The sequence below is a fragment of the Biomphalaria glabrata genome, chromosome 3 (assembly GCF_947242115.1).
Source record: "Biomphalaria glabrata chromosome 3, xgBioGlab47.1, whole genome shotgun sequence".
NCBI classification, from domain to species: Eukaryota; Metazoa; Mollusca; class Gastropoda; family Planorbidae; genus Biomphalaria; species Biomphalaria glabrata.
The window spans coordinates 15034866-15062520 of NC_074713.1; the positions used below are offsets into that span (position 1 = coordinate 15034866).

A 27655-nucleotide genomic window follows, 5' to 3' on the forward strand; every position below is an offset into this window, starting at 1 on the left:
TAAAAAAAAAACATTTTGAATTGTCATAAGTACTAATATGAATTAATGTAATTTATTATGCTAATAAGTAAAAATACTGAACACAAAGTAACAGGAATGAAATGTAACAAAAGGGAGACTTAATAGCTACCAAATAGCATGTATTCACTGATTTCAATGCATAGATGCACATCACCAATAGAATGCTGTTATATAAAAAGACTTTGACCCTAAAATAACCAAATCAGACAGTGGCTCTCAAACTTAATTTTGTTTTGGTCATTGCCAGCGAATGGCATATGCAATTTTTAGACATTTTTTTTAATGCTGTTATAGAAAAATATGCTGAGCCCATACGTTGAAGCTGCAGAAATACATTGAATTTCTGCTCTTGTTATATAAATATCTAGCTTGTATTTTTAGTAGGACTAGATAGAATTAAAAAAATATGCATGTCAGTGCTTGTTGTGAACATTAATTTTTGTCAATGTGTTCTATTTTGTTTAGATACTTCAGACTTTCAGAGTAAACCATCAGCGTGACTGCATTCACTGGGAAAGCTCTAACAGCCATAGGGACCAGACCAAGAAAGAAAGCTCGGATGCCATCAGCCCTGTACACTTGACTAGCACAGTCCCAGAAACCTTTATACAGTTTCCCACATGCATCAGCTTGCAGCTTGCTCTTGACCACATCAAAGGGCATTATGATCAGCCAGCTGAGAACCCCAGCAACTCCTCCACCTAGAAAGTTGACTATCTGGCTAGGAACAGAAGGAATTCTGTAAGAACTTTCATACTGGAAGAATGAATAGGATGACATGTACATGGCTGCAGCAGGAGTATCTCTAACAACATGTGTCAAAAAGCCTCTGTATAAACCTTTGAAACCAGAGGTTCTAAATATAATTGTGACAGCCTCCAGTGGACCACTGAAATATTTGTTCACTTGCACTTTAGGTACTGTAAAAAAAACAACAACAACAACAGTGACAGAACCAAACAGGAAAGTGTTAGTTAAATGTTTTCTATAAAATTAATTCAAAACACAATAACAGTTTGTCATTTGAAGTAACTTATATCATTATATCTGATACTTCTTGTTTTCTTGAGCGACTGAAATTCATTGCTGGCTTGATAGGCCAGTCGCTTGCTTCACTCTGAGCATATCTGTCAGATGTTTTGAGTAAGCCTGCTTCTACCCACAAGGTGGAATAAGGGTTGGGGTTTTAGAGGGAAAAAAGGAAAATAAAAAAGGAATGCAGCACATACTATTTACTCAGAAGGAAAAATCCAGCACATACTATTTACTCAGAAGGAAAAATCAATGTAAATATCAGTGGGGGAAAAAAGTATTAGCAGAACCTTACTTCTGCAGTTTGATTTTTGGAGGGTATTTGACACATCAATCTTATTAATCTCGTGTGGAGTTTTTGATCTCCCATCAAGCGCCTCCCCAGGTGGCGGATAGGGGAATGCCCTCCAGATATGGTGGGTACTGGGGAAATAAAATACCCGGGGTGGACCAAAATCAAACCTGCTGCCTTGCAGGAAGTGGAGGGATCCACAAAGGCTAGGGCACCTTACCCGAAAATAAAGGCAGCTATCCAGAGAGCTGAAAGGGGCAGCCCCCCAGATGGTTATGCACAGGGCTAACAACTCTGTCATATAAAAAATACTGTTACGAAAGCTAATACACACAAGAAAACCCGGACAGATCTCAACGGAAAACGACCTAGGCCTGGAAAAGGACATGATTTTTGTTTTGCGACATGGAACGTGCTAAGCCTTTATAGAGCAGGTGCGCTAGCCCAACTTACTGAAATGTTAAAGAAATATAGGATACCCCTTGCAGCCCTACAGGAAATCAGGTGGAAAGACTCGGACATTCTCAGAACCAAGGAGTATACTATATTTTATAGTGGTGGAAGCACTAACAACTTAGGTACAGGTTTTGCTGTTAAAAAGGAAATGGTAGGTAATGTCATTGGATTTAAACCTGTAAGTGATAGACTCTGCTCACTACGTTTGAAAGGAAAATTCTTCAACATATCATTTATCAATGTTCATGCCCCTACTGAAGATGCAGATGATAACACAAAAGAAGCCTTCTATGATGGACTGGAAAGAATTTATGATGAAGCGCCAAAGCATGACATCAAAATAGTCCTAGGAGATTTCAATGCAAAAATTGGAAAGGAACCAGCATTCAGACCAATAATTGGCAAAGAAAGTTTACATGAAGAGACCAACAATAATGGCATAAGATTAGTGGATTTTGCATCAGGAAAAGGAATGTCTATCAGCAGCACAAAATTCCAACATAAGAATATTCACAAGGTAACCTGGATCTCACCTGATGGCAACACCCAGAATCAAATAGATCATATACTCATAGATAAGAGACATGGATCAGACATACTAGATGTAAGAAGTTTCAGAGGAGCTAATGCTGACTCAGACCACCTACTAGTAAAAGCTAAATTTAGACAAAGAATAAGTACCATACACAATTACCAAAGAAAGAGAGCACAGCAATATGATAGTCAAAAACTCACAAAGGATCCACTTGTTGCAGAAACTTATAGAATGGCACTCCAAACACAACTGACAACATTAGAAAAGGACAGCGAAAATAACATAAATGAGCATTGGGAAATAATAAAGCATGCTATCAAAAGAACAGCAGAAGAGGTAGTTGGATTTAAACAAAAGAACGAGAAAATAGGGTGGTATGATGATGAATGCAGACAAACTATAGAAGAGAAGAACAATGCCCGAATGATAATGCTACAGAGAGAAACCAGGAACACTAGACAGCAATACAATGAAGCAAGAAGAAGGGCCACAAAAGTTGTAAGAAAGAAAAAACGGGAATGGGAAAAGTCCAAGATCACTAAAATTGAGGAACTAACAAAGGAGGGAGACATGAGAGGAATGTATATGAAAATTAAAGATGAAAAGAACGGATTTCAAGCTAGATCACACATGTGTGAGAACAAAGATGGTCAGCTTATTACAGAAAACAGCAGGGTCATTGAGAGATGGGCTGAATACTTTGAGGAGATCCTAAATACCACTGAAGATGGAGACAATGGAGAATATGAACTGCCACATGGGGGACCAGATCCCTTAGTGAACCCTCCAACACTCATTGAAACATCAGAAATAATTAGGACCATGAAGAATCACAAAGCACCAGGAGAGGACCAAATCACAGCAGAACTAATTAAATATGGAGGGAAAGACTTACATTCCCAAATACACAGACTAATATCAAGAATTTGGGAAGAAGAAGTAATACCAACAGAATGGGAAACAGCTCTTATAACCCCAATACACAAAAAAGGATCCAAGTTAAAGTGCTGTAATTACAGAGGAATCTCTCTACTAAATGTGACTTATAAGATACTGTCTAGGCTTATAACTAAGAGACTTGGAAAATATTCAGAAGAAATCTTAGGTGACTACCAATGTGGTTTCAGACCCAACAAATCCACAACCGACCACATCTTCACACTAAGATGTATACTAGAAAAATGCCATGAATACAACATACCAATCCACCAACTCTTTATAGACTATAAAATGGCTTATGACAGTATCAGAAGGAAATACCTATATGACACACTACAGGATTTTGGAATACCCAATAAGCTGACAAGACTTATACATATGACATTAAACAACTCAAAAAGCAAAGTCATAATACAAGGAGAACACTCACGGGAATTTAGGATTAAACGAGGATTAAGACAAGGAGACGCACTTTCCTGCATGCTTTTCAACTTAACACTGGAGAGAGTTATAAGAAATATACACATAAACACAAGGGGAACTATTACTAACTACTTCAGGAGAGAAAACATGGGTCCACAACCAACAGGGACGATATACAGCCAACCTCTACAATACCTTGCTTATGCCGATGACATTGCCTTATTGGGTAAAGAAACCTCTGACATCGCTAGAGCCTTCATACAACTAGAAGAAGCATCTCGACCAGCAGGACTTGAGGTCAATGACAGTAAAACCAAGTACATCACAATGACAAGAGACAATCAAACAGAGGGACAAAATATCAAAATCAAAGACCACGAATTTGAAAACGTCCAAACTTTCAAATATCTAGGAAGTACTATTAATTTCAAAAATGACCTACTAACAGAAATAAAGGAAAGAATAGCAGCAGGCAACAGGGCATTTTATAGCACCCACCATCTACTTAAGAGCAAAATGATTTCAAGTAAAACCAAGAAAATAATATACAAAACTATAATAAGACCAGCAGCAATGTATGGAAGTGAGACCTGGACACTGACAAAGACATCTGAAAATTTACTTAACACTTGGGAAAGAAAAATCCTTAGGAAAATCTATGGTGCCATACAGGATGAAACAGGGTGGAGGACACGCACTAACCATGAGTTATATCAATTATATGAAGACCCATCAATAGTGAACGAAATAAAATAGAACAGACTACGTTGGGCAGGTCACCTTGAAAGAATGTCAGACAACAGAGGGGCGAAAATTGTATACAGGCAAAAACCAAAAGGCAGGCGACTCAAAGGCAGACCCCGAATGCGATGGATAGATGACGTGGAAGCAGATCTGAAGCAGCTTGGGGTTAGGGCGTGGAGACGAAAGGCCCAGGAGAGATCTGAATGGAAGGATGTGTTAAAGCAGGCCAGAGCCCTCCATGGGCTGTAGCGCCACTGGGATGGATGGATGAATCTTATTAATAATAATATTTTAATTTACAGACTACTGTTAAAAAACATAATGTAGGCTCAGGCGCTTTAATAACATTACAAAACATAAATGCGAGAGCTAAAATGACAAATTAATGTAAAAAAATGTTTACTTTTAGATCACAAACTACCATCACACCAATTATGAAACATCTTAAAAAGGCCAATGTTTGTTAAGTAATGTATCTATAAGCCACACTAGAAACAATTACACTATACTTCACACAAACATTCATATACTCACAGTCGTGGTAATGAGGAATCTGGGATTGCAAAGAAACTTTGACCACATCAACTGGACATGTGAAGACAACTTGAGGTAATGTTGCCAAGGCTCCCGTAACACCAATGATCCAGTAGGTGGGCTTTTTGTGGGTCAGATCCTCTGTGCAGCCAAATTTCTTTAACAGGAATCCATAGCAGCCGAAAAAAACAGCATTGAGGTAGCCATATGAGAAAAGTGGCCAGCTGAGACCACGAAAATATCCTTTAGACTGAGAAGAATATATGTAATGTAGAAAATAACAAATGTGAAGGTAGCATCTAAATAAAAACAAAGAAAGAAATGCATAATGTATTAAACGGTAAAGTACAAAATCAAAATTTCTTTCTAGAACTACACACTTTTGTGGCCATCGCAAAACAGCCAAGAACTATTATCTTTCTTGGACAAATATCAAGTAGGCCCTACTATTAGAGATAATGGACATCAAAAAAATGAAAAACACAATATTTTTTTAAATTTTGAATTTGAGAGCTTTGATTTGACATTCATTTTATCTTTCAGCCATCACATTCAAAAGCAAGGTACTAAACTGAATTATTAATAAATACATATTAAAAGTGGTAAGAGATGGCCAGAGTCAGGATTGTATTTTATGCCTTTGTTGCCCAGGACCTCTAAAAGTCTTGTAACAAATTAGTAAACAATAGCAAAAGTTAACAAATGAATTGTCCATAAATGCCAATGTTAAAAGATTAAAGGCATTAATAAAGGTTCAGTGTATAATTACATATGATGAATGATGAGGAACATTCTAATTATAGTTGAGCAACTTGTAAAACTTTAGCATACAACAAACATATATTAAGCTTGTAAGTGCACCTCTTCACTTGGATTATAACATGGCCACACTGCATTGGACATTCACTCCAATGTGAACCAGCCACAGGGAACAGACCAATGTGGTCCAAGCTTCAACTAAGTTCCTGCTCTAGATCCAGACTTAGTTCCTTGTCAACACAAAGAACAAGAACTTGGCTTGTGCTGCTCTATAGAAAGTTTAGTGAATAATAATAGTTCAAATCAACAAAGCCAATAAGTATTTCTTTACATGGGCAACACAGTGTGAAACTGCAAAGCATCCACAAGAAACAGTAAAAAAAAAAAAAAGACGACCATCAAACCAAGGCACCAAAAGAATAACGCGTACATAGAGCACCTTTGGAAATAGCAGACAAAAAATATTTTATTTGCTCTATGCACCAGTAGTGCGCAAGGAGGAAAAAAAAAAAAAAAGAAAAATTACTTTAACTTGTGCATGACAGCCAGGTATATATGTTAACCTTTTTATGTGTACATGTACCAATTTTACTCCATTTAGATTTGGCCAGACTCACACAGATCTGATGAGCAATGAAAAACTGTAATGTGTCATCATCATGTACAATAGACTGGAACCACTTAAAGCTAGGAACTTGGGGTAAGAAATCTTTTGTCAAGAGAAATAACACTTATTATGTACTCTATTCTAGACTCTAAATCCCATGATCCTTTTCAACTCATCATGATTTCAAGAAGCACTATACTTTTATTCATAGATTCTTCAAGCTGCCTTACCAAAGTTTGTCTCTGCACAGTTCTAATGCAGTCCATGAGATTTGTGTATTTGCCTCCAAATTCCTGAGTTTGAATCTGAACCTAACAATAACAAAGTTTAGTAAGATTAACAAAAATACCCAAAATTGTCAATAAATTTATTAAAACAATATTTTAAAGAGACTATTTCTGTAATAATTAAAATAGAAAATAGTTTTCATTATTTACCTAGGTCAGTATTTAGTTTTAATTTCCATCTTAAAAGCCTCTCAAATTTAATTTAAACTATTTTAGAAAGATGCTCTTAACTTAACTACAGTGATATTACTTAGTCTTTCAGTACATATGATTTAAGTTTCATTGTAGTATTTTTCTATAAATCATCATTGAAACTATTAGTGTATATCACCTTGATTGTGTCCAGTGGATGGCCAACAACAACACCAGCACAGCCTGGGGGGAATGGTTTGTTTTGGTTTAAAATTATTATGCACTAACAGTTGTTTCTAAATAGTGAAAACTTACAGTAGCTTAATATCACAAAGTTTTGTACTTAAATTATTTTAACATTCTTCTAGTGAAGTGTTTATTTAATTTGGAACGTACAAATTTCAATATGAATTTTACATGTGATGATAAATGTGTATTATTATTATTATAGAAATTTAAATTCAGTTATACTGAGTCAGATCAAACATACATATAGCTAACAATCAAATATTTTAAAAAGGCACAAAAGGACTTGGTTAATAATGGGGAGTATAGATATATTATAATGCAATACTATAATTATAAAGCAAACTATAATGCATACATTTTATTATAAAACTTTGCAATTAGACAGATGAACAGAAAGGAGATTGCAATGGCTCCTGCTCTGAAAGTTTTAGCATAAACAGCTGAGGTAAACAAGGATGTGACCTGGCTCCAACCCTCTTTGGAATACTCTTTTTACTGCTAATCCATTAAGCGTTTGACAAATACACTGAAGGCATTTATCTCCATTCTAGGTTTGAGAGCAAACTTCTCAATATGGCCAGACTAAGAGCCAAAATTAAAAACAGAACCACCCTCGTAAGATGATGCAACAGTAGTGACATGCACACAAGAGAAGCTTCAGTCACTAATGTCCCACTTCTCAGGCCTGCAAAGAGTATGGGCTAACCATTGGCATGAAGAAATAAAATGTTCTAGGTTCACCTGCTACAGCACATCCCTCCATCCTTATTATTAAAAAAAAACTAGAAGCTGTAAATGAATTCTGCTACCTTGGATCCACAGTTCAACATGACCTGTCTCTAGAAGAGGAGATTTTAAAAAATTCACAGGGAAGGCTGTATCAATCTCACTAGACTCAGACCAAGAGTTTGGGAAAACTAAAAGCTCACTATGTGATCAAAATGTGTTTTGAGCACATCACTGTATGGCAGGGAGTCACGGATTAACTTTGCAAAACAAGAGAAAAAAACTAAATTAATTTCACTTGTTCTGACTCCGAAGGATTTTGAAAATCACATAGTAAGAGAGAGTGCACAACACTAAGATCCTTGTGTGAATGGGTCTTTCCAGCATCTTTGCAATCCTCAGGCAGCGATGCCTGCGCTGGTTTGGTCATGTTCACCAGATGGAGGATAATCGCATCTCAAAAGTCATCCTTTATGGGCAACTCGTGACTGGCTCAAGAAAAACAAGTTGTGTCCACCTCCATTATGTGAAGGTCATCCAACTGGACCTCAAAGCAGTGAATATTGATACTGACTACTGGGAATACATAGCCCTAGACTGTACAATATGGAGAGAGATGGTGACCAAGAAAGCTATGGACAGCGAAAAAAAATTGCCTCAGCTCAAATTGCATGTCAAACAAAAAATATCACCAAAGCAAAAGCCACCTTAACCTGTGATATATGTGTATCGGAGTGTCTCTCCAAAATAGGTCTCCACAGTCAGATAAAAAAGTGTTCTAAAAGATGAGCCATAGTCGTTACCTCTCTTGCCCCTTACCAGCTACATCCAGCCAGGTGGCAGAACAGGGTAAGAAGTGAAGCTGGTTTTAGGTGCAATGGATGACCATTGTACTCTACATGTTCCTCAGTGCTCAAAATGTTCCACATTGGTTGGTTGGTGATGCCTGGTAGCTCACATAGATTATGATGATTTGTGCACCTGCAGCCGCAACTAGACTTCAAAAGCTAAATGGTGGATGGAAACCACATTTTCACTTGAGGAGCAGAGGGCTCAATGCTCACCTGTAGCCACTAAGCGTTACTAAGAAAGCTGGCCAGCACAAAGTGGAGTGCCAAAGCTGACATGCTACGCACATTGTACTTAGGGGCAGTCAGATCACAAATTGAGTACAGCTATACAGTTCAAGTATACGCTAGTTAAACTGCTACGTGCATGCTCCATGGATGCCGAATTGACAGGGATAACTTGGGCGTTTGAGGCCATTAGGGCCCGAATGCTCCAATGCGAGACTAGTGCCACTACGGTGGTGCTGGTCACTGACTCTCGCTCCAGTCTCCAAGCTATGGGTGGCGGCGGGGGAGGGTCGCCCGTAATAGAAGAGGCAATCGGAGCTGCAGATAACATCCGCCGAGCTATTGGAGCTGTCGTTTTCATGCAGTGGGTGCCTTCACATTGCGGCGTGAGGGGCAATGAAACGGCAGACGCCCTCGCAAGGGAGGGTGCTTTGGCAGCCACACACCTCGAAGCACCAAGCACGTACTTACAAGCACTCATTCATGAGAAGTGGTTAAAGTCCAGGGAGGAATCCGACAGAGCATGTGGTGTCTGGCAGCACATGCGTCACCCAGATCGCAATGATCCATGGTGGCAACTGAGGAGGTCAGAGCAGTCAATAGTTGCGCAGTGCAGAACAGAACACTGTCCTATTGGGGCATACTTTGCCCAGTTCCACACAAACTTTGACTCCCGATGCCGTCACTGTGGAGAGAGCGCCGAAACAGTGTCGACGTCTTGTACGAGTGTCCCCAGCTCCGCGAGCTAAGGGGGGACCTGTCTGAGCAGTCACTCGACTTGTATGGTAGCTTTGAGGCACTATGCCAGATGGCTAAGTTTCTTGCCAGAGCACTACGGGAGGACTAGTCCTTCCTGCTCTGATTTTTCAATAGGAGTTCATCTCAGATTGGAGACAAAAGTCCATGAGTTGCTCATATAGCCCATAACTTGAATATGTATTCATAAGTAGCTTAATGACAATTCACCACAAATGTTTTTTGTAAATTAAAGATTCCTATAAAACGCTATGGACTTTTAAACCAATTAAAACATTGGACTTTATTTACCTCCAACTGCTCCAGCAATATAGTCATTAATGGCATTTGTATGAGGCATTATCTGTAGGTTTTCAGCCAAACACTCAAAAGTTTTCAGCGTAAATCTAAATTTAAAAGAAAACAAAATGTTTAACACATTATAATTTTTGTGTACAAATCCATACATCAAGATTACTGGGTAATCTATGACAATGTAAAACACATAACCTAATTATTATTCATTATTTGGAGTGGGATAATCTCAAGACAAGATGAAGATTGTGGTACATTACAAGACCATTAATTATCTAAATCTACCAGATCTTTATTTGTATTCTAAATACTGAAATGTCAGATCAATAGAAATATTTAAATTATTTTTATTAAAGCATTTTGGGTTTCTGTTGATATTATATCTAATATCTTAATCTTAAATCATTATTATCTAATTAGTCTAAGTCTTATCTTATCTTATATAATATAGCGTTACTTCAAAAAAGAATATTATGTCCTATGCGTCATGCATGTTAACCAATGACCTAAATTCTGCTAAGTCACTGGTTTTTCTGGCTAGCTTAGGCAACCTATTTCATGCTCTAATAGCACTAGGGAAGAAGGAGCATTTGTACAAATTTGTCCTAGCATATTAACGAGGAATGTGCCTTTATCTTTGTGTCTTTATGAGTATTTTATTAGATTTTGTTTTTGTACTTTAAGATTATGGTTCAGTGTTTTATGTATAATTGCTACTTTACTTTTGAGTCTTCTATCCTGAATGCTTTCTAAATTTAATGACTTTACTAAAGGTGCTACTCTAGTCAAATATGAATATTCGTTTATTATTAATCTCACTGCTATAATTTGCGTCTGTTCCAGCCTCTTAATCATATTTAATGTTTTCTTGAGTCGATGGGTCCCAAACAGAGATGAATATTCTATTATTGGCCTAACCAAGGTTAAATAACATTTTAGTTTTATGTTTTTATTTGATTTATAGAAATTTCTTTTAATAAACCCTAATGCTTTGTTTGATTTTTTGATAGTTTTATCAATATCCTTTCAATTGAATTTGGCAATGTGGATTCTATGACAGTTTTTTCATTATTTATTATATTTATATTATGAATATGATCATAAAAATAATGAAACGGATCTTGCAGACTGTAGACTCCACTCCAGTATTAAATTAAGATACTTACTATTTACTTACTAGATTAACTAGATTTTACTAGATCTACTATCTAGATCTCCTTGATTATATATAGATATCTTAAATATCTAATCTAATCTTAGACCTATCAGTATCAAAGTATCAGTGACAGAATTTTAGTGTCTGAAGTTTTGAAGGGTCTCTGTCACTCAGTGTCACGTCTGTCTAACAGTGACTTTTACAGTCTAACTAGTTACTAGATTATACTGAGTAGACTAGATGTAGACCTTCTTGGCTTCTAATCTATTACTTCTAAAGTCTAAACAACTCTAAACTACTATACTAAACTCTAGATTAGATTATCATTAGATTTACTAGTGAATAGTCTAGTGCTATTATTAGTAAAGTATTATTAGTATACCGTGACTAGTCTCTAGAGTCTAGATTAAAGACTCACTGATTCTAGATCTAATCTAATCTAGACTAGATTTTAGGGTCGTATCTAAACTATTCCCTTTAGCTAGACTAAACTCGATCTAGATCTAGATATCTAGAATCTAGATCTAGTCACTCAGTCACAGTCTCAACTCAAGAGTGTTCAGTTGTTTAGTGTGTTTACTGACAAATGAGAAGATTAAACTTCTAACATTAGAGATCTCTTCATTGTTAAATATGGCGACGTCCTATCTCATTCGTTCGGTCACACAGAGTTGTAAACTTGGGTTAAGATTTAACCCAACAGGTTGTGCTAACTAGTTTCTTAAAAAAAGCATTTTTATAGTTTAATTTAATTTTTTTAAAATTAACGTTTAAATAACTAAAATAGGTTATAGATCTAAATGTAAAGACTTCGAAGTCGACTGTGACTACAGTACTACAGTCTACACGACTACAGTTTAGTACAGTGACTACACTACTCACTTTACTGAACTTTACTGACTTTACTCAGTGACTGACACTAGTGACAGTCTCAGTCTACTCATACTAGTTATTACTACTGAGTACTCAGTACTGTCTTACTCTTACTCAGTCTTAGTCTTATCTTAAGTCAACTTAGTGACGACTTAGTCTTAGTGTCTACTCTACTGCTACTGGTCTACTCTGTCTCTAGACTCTACTCATCAGATGATCAGTTAACTCACTGAGATTAACTCAGACTTGGACTTGACTGATACTAACTATGATAGAGTCTAGGTATTTGATTCAAAGTCACTGACTCACCCTACTTCTCTACTCAGACTTAGACTACTGTGTGAGTGTGAATAGACCCAGGTCTGTCCTACAGATTGCAGGGCCCTATCATGCCCTAAATGGCCTAAACTGATTGCGTGGGGCCTAGTCTGGATGGGTAGGGGTAAGGATAAGTGAAAATTAAGATTTTTTGGTATTAGTTTACGTGACTAGAAACGCTAAATCAGGTTTCTCTTATATTTTAAGAATATGCAGAAAAAAAATGCAGATATTACAAATATAATTATATATGTAATTTGAGTTCCTCGGAGATAAATAGTTTTTAAAATATATTTTTTTAAGTTTTATTTCTTATTACTATTGTCATTGGAAATATGCCATTTTGGTTTTAAGGCTTAATACTAGACTATCTCCTTGAATTACTTGCCAACTTTTTTCTGTTGCTGTTTTGTCTTTCTTTCTAGCAGCTATTAGATCTAATATTAAAATTCATTTAAAATGATAGCATAAGAACAAAAAACTCTCTTTAAAAAAGTTATAGAAAAAAAGAAGAAACAACTTCATCATTTTATTATTAACATTTTTTTAGACCTTCATTTCAGTAAATACACTTAAAAATTCATAAGTTGACAGCATAAGAACAAAAATCTCTTTAAAAAAAGTTTAATATATAGATAAGGGAAATAAATATGCTTAAAAACAACATGGTGGTCAGTAAATGTATCTGGGCATCTAAAGTATTACCGATTTTTTGTTAGAAAATTAATTTGTCTTTGTATTTCAATTTCATTTGTACTTTACAAAATGCAAAATCACGATCAAATAAACTTTACAAGACATCAAGAATTGAAGGTAGTTTTCCAACATAGAGCTGATAAACATTAGATCTGCCTTTTAGATTTACTATCAACTACCAAAACATCGCTTTTGATTTTTTTAAAGAGATCAAGATAGATTTAGATATATAGATATTTAAATGAGATTGACTATTTCAGTTAATTGAGTATTGGAACCATGGGCGTAGCCAGGATTTTTTTTTCGGGGGTGGGGGATTTAAAATATATGTATATTTGTATGTGTATGCACATTATTAATCTTTATTACATTCTGACCCTTCATTCTTTTGGAAGACATTTATTGTACCTTATTGTTCTTCCTGGAATTAGTGGAAAAATTGTAGACTCCCCGCCGCCAACCACTATTTCTGATATTGAAAGCCACCAAAATGCATTCTGAGGTATCTACAGTGCATTATCCTGCTATTAAAAGTTTTATTTCAAAAACCTAATATCTGCAATTCTTACTTAGATCCTCCTGCGCTGTCCGCGCATTGGGCGGCAAGTTGCTTGTCTCTGCCCTTTCCTTGTAATGACCTCCATGTCATCGCTACTCTTATTATGCGTAATTCATTTGGTTGGAGAACATGTCCCGACAACCTCATGCAACCTTACGAAGAGGTCCACACCCAGTTTGGCATTGGATTACCTTGATTGAGATCTGATCTTTATAATTGACTGCTAAAATTTGTCTTAGCCATCTTTGTTGAGCCACATTTAGTCTTTTTCAATTCGGAGCCCAGCTACTGGTAGAAATTTGTAACCTCACTTGGCTACGTTCTTGGAATTAGGTGACTGTAGTTTGCTTTAGATTTTATATCAAAAAGGAAAGTTTTATATCGTCAAAATCATCTGTTTTTTTTTTTTTAACAAATTCAAAACCCCCTTAGCTACGTTCTTGGAATTAGATGACTGTAGTTTGCTTTAGATTTTATATCAAAAAGGAAAGTTTAATATCGTCAAAATCATCTGTTTTTTTTTTTTTACAAATTCAAAACCCCCTTAGCTACGTTTAAAGAATTTAGTGACTGTGGTTTGCTTTAAAATAATATTGAAGAGAGAGGTTCTCAACCTCAAAACTCTCTGTAGGGGGATTTGAAACTCAAAACCATCTGGAGGGGCTTTAAACTTTTAAAAAGCCCTCTGGAGGAGGAGGGTTTAAACTCAAAACCACTTTGGCTACGCTCAAAGCATTTTGAGTATGTAATAAATTTGCTTTTTTTTTATATTGAAGAGGTATTTTTTTGGCTTCATATCCCGCTGAGTAGAGTATGAGAATCACTATAAAGTTAAAGTATACTATAATCTAGTTCTAGTATAATAAGTTATTAAGTAATACATGTAAAATCTAGAATCTAGTCTAGATTCCAATCATAAAATGATTAATCAGTTGGTCAGTAATATGCCAGTATCTTATCTTATATAATACAGATGTTACTTCAAAAAAGAAGATGATTACGTCCTACGCGTCATGCATTCAGTCATGCATATTAACCAATGACTTAAATTCTGCCAAGTCAATGGTTTTCCTGGCTAGCTCAGGCAACCCATTCCATGCTCTAATAGCACTAGGGAAGAAGGAGTATTTGTACAAATTTGTCCTAGCGTATGGGATGAGGAATGTGCCTTTCAATATCTTTGTGTCTTTCTGAGTATTTTATTAAATTTTGTTTTTGTATTTGAAGATTATGGTTTAATGGTTTAAGTATAATTGCTACTTTACTTTTGCGTCTTCTGTCCTGAAGGCTTTCTAAATTTAGTGATTTAACTAAAGGTGTTACTCTAGTCAAATGTGAATATTATTTGTTATGAATCTCACTGCTCTATTGTGTGTCTGTTCCAGTTTCTTAATGTTTTCTTGAGTTGAGGGGTCCCAAACAGAGGATGCATATATATATATATATATATATATATATATATATATATATATATATATATATATATATATATATATATATATATATATTCTATTATTATATATTCTATGTATTACTTATTAACTTATTATACTGGAACTAGATTATAGTCTACTTCAACTTTATAGTGATTCTCATACTCTACTCAGCCACTCAAAGATTGAACTAGAGTTAGACTAGTAACTAAGTAGTCTACTATAATAGTAGACTAGACTATTCAGTTCACTCATCAACTCAGTCAACTTAGGAAACTAGAATCTAGAGTCTAGAAAGATTATCCAGAACAGGCATAGATCTATTACTTTACTTATATAGATATCTAGATCTATATCTAGATTCTATATCTATAGAGTTTCTTTTTTTAATGGTACATTTTTCCATTTTTCAGCCAAAAATACTAAGATCTTCTTTTTGTGACTTGTCATACAAAGACAAATTAGAAAATTTATTTTAAGTATTAAGTTCTTTTAAACAATTTTGATTTTTTTTTGTCAAACTGCCCACCAGATGACTCTACTTTAAATATGCTTAATCTCTAGATAAAGTCTAGATTTGCTTGTAAACTAAAACAATTTCAATCCTGTTATAGTTTTAAGCTTGGGGATCATCTTCATCATATATTAGAGGATACTATTATAAAAATGTAAAGAATTAGGGTCTTACTTTTAGTATGTTCTAGATATTATGATTTTTTAAAGTAGCATTTTAAGTATTTGTTTCATCTAAAAAAAACTAGTTTTTCTAACTCACTCTACCCTTCCCTTTGATTCTATTGTTATAACCCTGCCATGCACACCAAGTAGTGCAGTAGGTGCTCACTGCCACTCTGTCAGAGACTAGACTAAGAAGGAATGTTGACATGAGAGAGAGAGGTAACAAAAGTTCCACCCAAGTCTAGAACTAATGACAAGACTGTGCTCAAGGCAGACTTGTTCTGTGTATTTGTGATGTCCCATGAATAAACATATATCTGTTTTCGTCAATTTGTTACAATATTAATGTTTTCACACTGTTTATGGAAAATCATTTTTTTGTTCTAAAAATGTTAGTTTGAATAAAAATCTAATTTGTTCATCATAATCTTAAATTAATTTGTTCTTTTTTTTTTTTCAGTCAACAGTAATGCATATATTTTTCATCCTTCAACTTCAATTGTACAAATCTCTTTTTCCAGAACATATGTTAGTTTTGTAAACAAAGGTAACCTTTGACAAGATTGTTTTTACGTTATGACTCATTTTTTGTAAATTAAAACAAAGCCAAAAACTTTTCATTACATTTATGATATGAAGCATGCCATTTAGTCTGTTAAGAGGTATGTGTTTACAATTTTAAAAATGCAGTGACAATATAAAATGGTTAAACCTATTCAGATATATCAAATTAAAACTTTGATGTATCACTTTACCACTGTGTATCTTTCACATGTTGATGTTCTAGTTATTTTTCACTTTTAGGTCTTTCACTGAAAATATTTTTGTATTCGTTTGATTTTAACCTGAGTGTGTTTATTGTCACAGTAACGGCCGATCAGCTATGGAGTGGAGTTACTAGTGTTAGCAATGCTGGCAAAAAGCGAGGTCGTGGGCGAAGTGTAAAGAAACGCCTTGATCTTAACAGGGGCCAAAGGCTTGGTGTAGGTGAGTTGTTAATGCAATATTTATGAGATCTGAACAATGCATTACAAAAATAGTAATTGTTACTGTTATGAACAAGTTTCCTTTTAGGTACTGTAAGAGTGCTATGCATTTCTGTTTTTAAAGTCAACAACAAAGTTGCTTCAGTGGAGAATACTGATTCATTGTAGTAGTAACTTCAATAACTACAAGATTTTGTTTACTGTTCACATCTAATACTTTTGAATCAGAACAGGTTTTTTTTTAGTGTTAAGATATATAAAAAATTATTATTTATAATGTTAGTAGCAAAAATAAAACAAATTTATGTTAAGATGGTCATTAGTAGTTATACAAAGTAACACACCTCACGCACACACACTCAATTTCATCCACCCGTCCAGGAGCTCCAAGTAATACAAAAAGGTGATGCAAGGCTCAACCTAATCAAGGCCTGCTCAAGACATGGTTCAGTCATGGCTACAAGGGTGGACTCAATATAAATCCATACATTGTAGCCCAAGCCCCTAAAACAAAGAATAAACGTAGATCTAGAGATGCTGCTAAATCAAGAATGTTCATGAACAACACACATACCAAAATATCAACCTGATTGATAAATTTAAGTACTTACATACTCTTAAAATAGGGAAACAGTAGAAACTGTAGCTCAGAAAGAGATCCTAGCTAGAATGTCTTCTGCACTGAAGAAAAATACTAGAACTAAAGCATGACGTAAAATGCACACAATATTCTTGACAACAAAACACGCCCAATGCAAACTAATTCATATACCTAAAACACAGTTATTAGACAAAAAAGAAAACTTCACCTGCATGCGGCATAATGTTTCAAATCAGTCAAAATATTGTGCCTATTTTATGTCTTTTCTAAACTTAAAAGTTGCGCTTGGAGGACAGAGATTATCATGTAATGATGATGCTATCACCTTTGTACTAATTTATGGAGAAAGCTAGTTAATATTTGCAGACATGGACTCATAGCTTGGGGTAGTGAATAGATCTAAAAGGAGATTTGAATTTGAAGACAAATCTGCATGTTTCGCTGTTCAGTTAGAAACTTTTTAGACATGTAATTATCAAATGCAAAAGGATCTTTTTTTTTTTTTTTTTTGCTGAGTTTCTTTGGTGAATCTTTTTTTTCTGGCATGATGAAACTCTGCTTGCTACCTTTATTTCTAGTTTATTTAATGTATTTTCATTTCTCACCAAATCTTCAGGTAAATCTGAAATGGTATTTCCTGGACTAACTGGTCCAGCTATGACTGGGAAAAAAATTCTTGAGGTTTACCAGCCTAAAAAAGATGAAAGTGCAGAGGCAGCGTCTGCTCAGAAAAAAGTACCAGAGAGAAAACGTCGATTTCCCAAAATTCCTGCTCTTTTGGTAAATATAGAAGACATAAGTAGACTGTAGTCTTTTTGAGCCACTATTTTTATCTCATAGATGCTCCTTTAAAGAAGAAAACACGTGGCTAGGCTGATGGACCTAATTATCTTCTTCTTTGAAGGAAAGGGATGTCTCTAATTTATAGATAGATAGATATAGCTTTAAGATTTTGATTTAGTCTAGGCTAAATTAATCATCACTATTTATTCCGGGTTACTTATGAAGGTTACATGGATGTAGCCATGGTAATGGTTTTTACAGATAAACAATAGTTTTTAAAAATGAACAACGAAAAAAAAATTATCAGCAGATCAAAATCACTTAATTAAATGAGGCAAGAGCTCATATGTTAAGAAAAAAAAAGTCAACTTAGGATTGGCTTGAAAATTTAAGCTAGGGATTGTAATGAAACAATGGTCTTTCTAATGGATACCCCATGCTTTTGAAATGGATGGCCATCAACTGGCTAGACTACCCAGTGATTGAGTTGAAATGTGCATTAGACTCATCCTTTGGTCAATTTTCTTTTTTCCTGTTTGAGTCTCTTTTTAACATTGTTTTTCTTTTCTATCTATAATATAACGATAAGACATAGTAATTTTTCTTGTTGTTCATTGTACCAAATCTGCAATAAACTGGCTCACATAGTCTTGACTGGATCTCCTGGGAAGGCGAGAGGGGGGGCTGTGAATTTTTCTATTCATTTTTAGTATAACTATCCTTTTAAGGTGAATGTACTGCTCAGATATGTAAATTAACAAAATGTTTATGTATTTTACTTTTGTAAAGAGAGGTTACAGTGGTAGAAAATTTCCAGGCACAAGTATTGGACCACCTGATCCCATCAATGATTGTAAGTTTGTTTGATCCTGTTCTGGAAAGCCATTTTATTTGGCTGACTATTTGTAAAGTTTAAACTTATCTCATGTTATAAGTTTTGTTTTATGATGACAGATTGACAGATTTTTTTGTTTGTTTTTGTTTGTAGATGTTTTCAATGGTTTTGATTCCAAAGTTTTAGAGGTGAGTTAAATTACTGACTAAATTAACACCTAATGCTCTTTATTGTTTATTTCATTATGTGCATATATTATTGTTCTGTAGACATGGGTTCTGCATCAAAAATAGATTACCATATCGGCTACATATTTGGTGACTTGTTTCCCTTAAACACCTTTTATTTTTTTTAGTTCTTCTTTTGCTAAATGCTCATGTCTTCCTTGACCATTTTTTTCCCCTTGAGGTTTCTGATGTAATGCCATTTTGGGAGCCTTTTATATCAGCACATGACCCACCCTAATTACTTCTTTTTATGCACTAAAGTGAACTGTTTAAAGGTTATTCACACACTGATTACTATTTTCTTATTACTTCATTTTTAGCAGTCCCCGGAGGGGAATAGATGCTATTAGTTTTGTGTGGTCTGTCTGTCCGTCCGTCCCGTTTTGATCTTACTAACTAGTAAGTACATGGAAAATCCGACATCATGATATTTTAGACCAGTGTATCCCAAAGTGGGGTACATTTTGCACCTTGTTAACTATGCTGATTTTAAAAATACCCATTTATTATTTTATGTTAATAAATTAAATTGCGGTGGGGGGTCGGGTGCGAGGGGTACTAAGCATTACAAAAATTATAAAAAGGGTACAAATAGGTCAAAAGTTTGGGAAACACTGCTTTAGACCATTCAAAGTTCTGATGCAATGGCTACTTTTTTTTGCTTTGAAAGCAAAAAATTTAATTTTTTTAAATCAACTATGCAAGCAGTTTTTTTCATAAAAGTACACTATTTTTACAACTATTCACTATTAATAGTAACAAACACAACAGACTATTTAGTAATGGAAATGACTGTTTACCATATTTTAAACACATTTATGCAAGTGGTTTTAGATTTTTTGTCAAAAAATTATTTTTTTTCCGAAATTGTATTACTTCTAACAAAATACTATATATACAAACAATTTTTACTTTTATTTTTAAAGAGAAAAAAGTCTATTTAATATGCATACAAGTGGAATTGAATTTAAAACAACAACTAATAAGCAGTGTTTCATTTTATAGATGTGAACTACAGTGTAGTACTATACATTTGGAACACTTAACTAAAGGGAAAAGTTTTATTTGTTGAGACTTAAAGAGATTGGCTCTTTACAAAACAATTAGATCAATTAGATAATCACTCAATAACATCAGTTAGGCCAGGTTCATATTTAACTTCACCTTCACCTATCCCTTAGTCTGTTGGACCATTGGGGCAGCACACAAGATCTGTCTACCGTCTTTCTTCATTCTTCTCTGTCCTTTGCCTTTGATAGAATTTCATTCACTGACAGGCCCGTATATTCTTTGATGTTGTCTTCCCATCGCTTTCTCTTCTTCCTCTTCATCTTCTTCCTGATACTGTTCCCTGAAGAAAGATCTTTGCAAGCCCTGAGGACCTTGTGATGTGGCCATAGAGTTTGAGTTTAGGTTTTTTTACAGTTTTTAGCTGGTCATCGTGGGGTCCAATAGCTGTTTCTAATCTGACACCTAGGATTTAACTATATCTTCATAACTATCAGCTCATCAAATACATATGAATATTAACAATGTAATAATAATAACATTAATAAATCTCTGTCTCCTGTGGTATCAAGTCGTAAGTCAAACAATACAACTGTATCGCTAGCACTTTTGGCACTAGCACATCTCTTCTTTTGTATCTATTTATAGTTGTTGATAGTTTGTAGTTCATAGTTTCTTATATTCTTTCTGAAAATATTGAAACCTGCCTTTTTTAACTGCCTGAGCGGACCTTTTTCGGGCACCGATTTCGAGTTTGTTTCCACACAAACTGTCTTTGTAACCTTGTTTTTAAATTTATTTTTTTTTCAATAGTATAAAATAGTGAATCACATGACTGGAAACTTAGGTAGAAAAGCAAGGATTAGTGCCCTTGTTGTGACTGGCAATGGAAATGGTTTGGCAGGTATGCATTCAATTCACTGTCTTTGTAACATTCTTTTTATAATGCTTATTATAGTAGATTCTATGTGTATAATGATGATTTTCTAGTGTATAAGATAAAAAATAAATCTACATCTTTTTAAATATGATTATCAGAAACTTTATATTAGTTAGAGTTTTGTGAGTCATCGTACAGTCATATATGTAAGGATTAAGGAACTTATCTTTAAGCACCTTCTTTCTCCATTGATTACTGTAAATAAACAAAATCTTTTAAGTATTACTTTAAATAAGTTGGCTTAGTTTTGTTATAATTTAAGCTAAAATTTGTTTTTAATTATTATTAAATCTTGTAGGATTTGCTGTGGCTAAAGCAGCTACTGGTAAAGCTGCATTGAGAAAGGTGAGCATCTGAAATTATGATTGCAATAATATATTTGGCCCATAACAACATCAAATATGTTTGATTCTTCTTTTCTTCTTTTTTATTTTGTCCTAGGCAAAAAACATGGCTGCTCAAAGACTGCAGTACTTTGAAAGATACCAAAACCATACAGGTAAAATGGCTACTGTTTTTATGCTGTTGTTCTGTCCTTATGTCAGGTTTAGATCTCAGAAACTTTAAGATTTTTTGAATATCAGATTTAACTATCACCTTTAAGCATTATATACATGTGTGGCTACTTTAGGTTTTCTGAAAGCAGACCATTTTTGTTTCTTTAAATTACTGTATGCACATACAAATAACTATTTTTTTAATGGGGAAAATAAATACTGTAAGTTCTTTATGACAAATAGTAACATTTATTTAGAATGGGCTAATTATGATTTACATAAATTTACATAATTTATGTTTATACATTATGATCATGACTTTTCAGAGTTAAAGGCTGTGGGCTAAATGATAAACTTCCTATAATTCTCAGAAATAACTTTCGTTTGGTTTGATGGTTAAAAAAAAAGATTCTTATGAGCATTGGGCTGTTTATGATTCCTGTTTGTTACTCCGCTTAGTAGCACTAGTTGAAGTCTTTACCATCTAATTAAATGTAAAAAATAGAAGCAGCATTGTGTTAGCTTGTCATTACTTAGGTGCTTGTGATAGTTAATACATAGACCAAAGAAAATGACTTAGTAATATTTTAATGTCAAAATTCAAACAATCATTTTTTTTTTACATTTTTAAATTTAAAAAAAAAATTATTGTAAATTTACAACTGAATAGAAAATGTCTTTTTTCAACTCTCTGAGACATTTCTTTTCCAATAGTACACTTTGTAGAATGAATAAATTAATTACAAGTTACTTACTGGGAGCATTTTTATTTTATTTTTACAAATTTGTAATTGCTGTATGTTTTGTATGTTCACAGTGTTCCACAATTTTGCTGTTACTGAATCAAAAACAACAATATTTGTTCAGAAGAAACCTGCAGGTATTGCTTTCATTTTTAAAACTTGTAGTAGATTAAAATTTATAGAAAGTAAAACTTAAGTCCTTATCCTATATGAATGATTGGTTAAATAACTTCTTTGTGTTTCCTGGACCAATTAAGTTTTATTAACACTGTCTGTTCTTTGACTTATGATATGGATGATTGGTTCATACAGGTCATGGTGTGGTGGCACATCGAGTTATTAAAACTATGTGTGAGCTGATCGGGATCAAGGATTTGTATGCCAAAACAGAAGGCCAGACTGGCATCATTCAAAATGTGACCAAAGCTTTCTTCAAAGGTCTTATGGAGCAGGTGAGTTTTTATGACATCATTTTTAAGTTTCAGAATTTAAATCAAAGTTTAATATTCTATTAATTAATTTTGAGTAATTTGAGCAAAAAAGTCAATCATGAAATATCAAGTGAGGTCAATTAGACCTAAACATTGTAGCAACAATTTATTTCCAATGAAATATCAAGAAATAAGTATTTAGCTTCTTCTCCGACATTACATTTGTGTTTCCGTGATGTTGCTATAAATTTGTTTGATATTTGAATGTTATCATTTGAAAAGCAGTTACTTAAATGGTGTTCCTCTAGTAATGATTTGTTGCAGCCTCGCCCCCTACCTTGACATGTACACAGTATAGAATTTGAAAAGTTCTGTTCTTTTTCAGGAAACTCACCAGCAGTTAGCAGATAGGATGCAATTAAATGTGGTAGAGTACAGGCCAGAGATGGAGAATGTTCCCATCCCTGTAGCCAAACCTAGCCAGGGGTTCTCAAGACCTGATCCAGTTAAAGAAGAAGCATTTGATTTCAACAACTTGTACTATAAAGATGGCAGGGTAAGGAAGTTACCTTTAAATAATGGAATATTAACTCTAAAAGAATTTCATTTCATGTTTGGGTAAAAACAAGTTACCTACATTTATGCTTTGGCATCAATCCCTTACATTTTTAAAACCATGAATTAAATCTATATATAAAGTCTGACTTTTTTTTGTGGTGAAAGTCAAGTTTTAAAATAAACATTTTTCTGTTTCTTTTGTCCTTAAAGCATTCTAATAATAAGGCACTGTTTCTGAGTCTGAAGTAGACTCTTAAGTCACATTAACACTAACCTTTTTTATATCTTCTATCTTGAAATTTTTCATTTAAAATGGCTTAAGGTCTAGTGCTTTTTAGAAAAATGTCACACAACCATAAAACAATATATTTAAAACTCTAGATCAGACCAGTGATAGACTATGTGGAAACAAGAATAAGAAATATTGAGACATACTGATTCTCAAAATGTAATACATAAATGAGCTCAGCTAATATCCAAATCCAAAATGTAGCATTTTTAAACAGACTTTCAATTTTTAGGCTGATCTAGTATACTCTAATTTTTATGTGCATAGCTAGACAATTTGAGTAGTTTGAGCAGATGTAATCTATAGTTGTTGAGATGTCCAAAAAGGTTCGAGATAAATCCCTTGATAAACATTTGACCCGGAAAAGGATTTTATGCCTGGCCAGGATGAATAATGGGCTCTTCACTGACCCTTCTGTCCGAAGGCACCCATCAACAAGATGATCATTTAATCACATCCATTTTTTCATGTGTCATGGTTCCCAGAGCCAATGCAATGGGTTCCCCTATCACATGCGAGGCCAAGCCTACGAAGAAACTAACTCCATATTCCTATAATTTACCTTTGCATTCCATGGGGGGAGGTGGGGGGGGGGGGAGGACCATCACGACCTGTTTGGACCCCCTGGGGAACAGTGCAATGTATGTGGATGGATTAGCAAGCCTTTTTTACATCCTCACCATGTGCAAGTACACTTGCTAGAGCATAACTGTGGTAGCCTACTGGAGGCTGAGTTTGCTCTCGTTCTTAGCCTTTTCACTTCTCTGGGCAGATGTTTCCAAGGCTGAGGTGATATGGGACCTGGATTGCTCCGTAATCTATGTCATTGATAGTCTCATCTTGCAGAGCTCAATCTAATCTCTGTCATTGATAGTCTCATCTTGCATAGCTCAATCTAATCTATGTCATTGGTAGTCTCATCTTGCATAGCTTAATCCAATCTATATTCTCATCTAGATGTATTTATCTAGATTTAGATTCTAATTAGATTATTCAAATTTCAAAAGAAATTGTTGACTGGGGATCTTTGTAAGGCTTTTTTTGTTTAGATTCTACAATATTACATTAATTACTAGATCAAGTTTCAAAGTATCATTGTTTTATTTTGATTAATAATGATAGAAGATACAGTTTTTCTGCTTGTTCAATTTAGTTTCTGTATTGCACATTTAAGTGAGTGTCAAGAGTACCAAGAATCACATTTGAACTGTTCTAGTAAAGTTGTCATGCCACCATACAAATACTTTTAATCACTGGCAATGATGATAATTACTAATTATAAAAGCATTACCTATGAATAGGTTATGACTTTTTTTCTATAAGTTATTACACTCACAGTAAACACTAATGAAATTACTTTATAATCATCTATTACTTAATGTGTGTTTAAAAATGGAAAACTTCAGCTAACTAGATTGTTTTGTAGATTACTTTTCTATTTAATTATAATTCTTTTTCCAAATACTTTTTTTTTTTGTTCCAATATTATTTGGGTCATTCATATCTAGTCTACACAACAAGATATTCATGTGAAACATAAGGGCAAGGGTCCCAGTTTCTCTTTTGTTGAAACCAAGTTTTATTTATATAAAAAAATTAAAAGCATAATTTGCAAGGCATTTATTTTAAAGGAACGAAAATTGGTCAGCACATGGTCTTAGATAATTGGTCAGCACATCGTTATAGATAAATGCTGACCTATAAACAACATTTTTAGCAACTCTAAAAGCTTCATATTAGCATACAGTTTGGCTATGTGATTAGCTTAATGCAAGAATGTACAAAAGCCAATTGCAATGGTAAGAAAATCTTTGACGTCCAAAAATACAACCGCTTTTACAGCACATTTGTCAGTATACTAAACAGTAGAGAGTTTATTTGCCTGACATTTTGTAGTCCATTGTTTTTGTTGGTTTTATGGGGAGATACTTCTGACACCTTTCTCTTTGTGTCTGAAGTTTGTAGGTGTTGTGTCCAAACAAACACAGCATTGATGTAGATTCTTAAGTGCTACACTGAACCACTGAGTAGTCCCAGTCAAAGCTTGTGAAAGAACACAAAACTCTAAGCTTGTGAAAGAACACAAAACTCAAAGCTTGTGAAAGAACACAAAACTCAAAGCTTGTGAAAGAACACAAAACTCAAAGCTTGTGAAAGAACACAAAACTCAAAGCTTGACTTTTGGTAATCCAAACTTGACATCCAACATATACCATTAAATACCAGTTTAATTGTTTACAAAGTTATTGAACTGAGGATTTCTTTACAAACCTCCCCTCCCCCACATTTTGTTATGTTATTTAAATGTTGTACAGTATGGAGCTTGCTATGTTGTAATTCATCACTTTAATCCTTGCTAGATCCCATTGAAGAAGTATGTAGACCCTATATTTACTTCACTCTAATCCTTGCTAGATCCCATTGAAGAAGTATGTAGACCCTATATTCACTTCATTCTAATCCTTGCTAGATCCCATTGAAGAAGTATGTATACCCTATATTCACTTCATTCTAATCCTTGCTAGATCCCATTGAAGAAGTATGTAGACCCTATATTCATTTCATTCTAATCCTTGCTAGATCCCATTGAAGAAGTATGTAGACCCTATATTCATTTCATTCTAATCCTTGCTAGATCCCATTGAAGAAGTATGTAGACCCTGATCTTCAGTTCAAACTTCCATCCACATTGAGGTACTTTTTAAATCAACATAAACATCGAAACCAGAGGCATGCCAGGTATTTGAGACATGTTCATGGGCTGGAGCCATCACCTGAAGAGGTCAAGTTTAGACAAAAACCACTGAAATAGCTTATCATATGACTGACTGTTGACAAATGTACTATGAATGAGTTTTGTAAATGAAAAAATAGTAAACACCAAAATATGCACACAATGTAGTTTTTATTTCATTTGTTTTGCGTTTTCTGTGTTGATGTCTTTTTTTTATATTACTAAGGTTACGTCAAATCACTCTTGTATCTGTCTGGTCAAAAGTGTGTACACATTATTTCTCCCACACACTATCTCCGATCATGTTGAAAGTTTGCACAATTATTTCTTGTATCTGATAAAAGCAAGGATCAATAAAAAAAAAAACCCCAGCCAATTAGATAATTAACTATTGGTAATTAATAATTTAGTCGGGTATCGAACTAGGAAAAGAAATTGTACTTGACAGGTGTGGTGGTCTAAATTGAACTAGTCCCATTTATACTTTTTGTAGAGAGGCGTCACTAAAAAGTTTGAAACTAGCAATAGATGACTATAAAACCTTGACCTTCTATTTTCATAAGCACTTTTCTAGCCTGGTGGCTATTCTATTTGCTTGAGGAGGCTTGAACATGCGAGTTTGAATTCAATTACAACTTTTTTTGAAATATTAAATGCATTTAGATAGTGGTCACAGTAACATTAACCAAGATAGTCTGATCTTTCCCAATCGTTTTTTTTCTCCAACTGATCCAGACAAGTGATAGGTTGATAGTGCATAGAGAAAGCAAAAAGCATGAAATTGCACTAAACAAAAACAATGGCTTAAAGTGATACCTAATGTAATTTTGTGTCCAGATCTGTTTTCAATTTCATTACATGACTGATCAAAACTTGATGCAGCTATACTTACAAAAGCTGTTTTTTTTTTTAAAGGTATTTTTAAAATACGGTATTATTTTTGTTTAAAAAATCAAATACCGAGCTTCAACTTGAAAGATCAACCACACACTTTTTAATGTTGTAAAGTTTTCTTAATTTTGTTTTCCCTGAATAATAGTTTTCGAAACGGGTACTATGTACGACTACATCGATGTTTGGTCTTTCATTCGGGTTTTACACTGAGACCAATATTATAGCCTAGATCTACACATTTTACATGATCAAGGGACGAGCCAAAAGATTACCTCCCTTTGATGGAGATGTCGGTCACTTTAGTTGACATAACATTGTAGGCTAGAGGTCATACAATGAAATGAAGTTACAAAAGTGAAATGGCTCATTATCTGGAATGATTTCGGATAGTTTGTCACACAGTTATTTAAATATTTCTTTGACGTGATGGGTGTTGCTATAGCAACAAACCTTTTTTTTTTTTTTTTTGGCCTCGAGAGTTGTTTGCAAGGCAGTGCTAGAATAATCCAGAATTGCTACATGGCAGCAGTAGTCTCTAGTAGCTGTCATCTGAC

General features: G+C 34.3%; 2 protein-coding genes across 7 annotated transcripts; one reads left to right on the forward strand and one right to left on the reverse strand.

The window, feature by feature from the left end:
• Window positions 1-422: 422 nt before the first annotated feature.
• On the reverse strand, window positions 423-11579 carry LOC106080203 (solute carrier family 25 member 45-like). 4 transcript variants are annotated; one of them, XM_056023605.1, is made up of 6 exons: window positions 11437-11579; window positions 9860-9954; window positions 6961-7004; window positions 6573-6653; window positions 4977-5226; window positions 423-941 (listed from the first exon to the last, which is right to left on the reverse strand). In XM_056023605.1, exons 2-6 carry the CDS (start codon window positions 9906-9908, stop codon window positions 454-456), a joined length of 912 nt encoding a protein of 303 aa, XP_055879580.1. In that variant the 5' UTR covers window positions 9909-9954; window positions 11437-11579; the 3' UTR covers window positions 423-453. The 4 variants fall into 4 exon arrangements, with proteins under 4 accessions (XP_055879580.1, XP_055879581.1, XP_055879582.1 ...); XM_056023606.1 differs by having other exon boundaries at window positions 11401-11574; XM_056023607.1 differs by lacking the exon at window positions 6961-7004.
• Window positions 11569-26370, forward strand: LOC106059253 (28S ribosomal protein S5, mitochondrial-like). Of its 3 annotated transcripts, none has more exons than XM_056023601.1 (13): window positions 11569-11721; window positions 16036-16122; window positions 16443-16562; window positions 17779-17942; window positions 18735-18798; window positions 18934-18968; window positions 20829-20919; window positions 21254-21300; window positions 21397-21454; window positions 22270-22332; window positions 22508-22647; window positions 23012-23182; window positions 26109-26370. In XM_056023601.1, exons 1-13 carry the CDS (start codon window positions 11652-11654, stop codon window positions 26283-26285), a joined length of 1287 nt encoding a protein of 428 aa, XP_055879576.1. In that variant the 5' UTR covers window positions 11569-11651; the 3' UTR covers window positions 26286-26370. The 3 variants fall into 3 exon arrangements, with proteins under 3 accessions (XP_055879576.1, XP_055879578.1, XP_055879577.1); XM_056023603.1 differs by lacking the exon at window positions 26109-26370 and adding an exon at window positions 25999-26058; XM_056023602.1 differs by lacking the exon at window positions 26109-26370 and adding an exon at window positions 25834-25893.
• Window positions 26371-27655: the final 1285 nt, after the last annotated feature.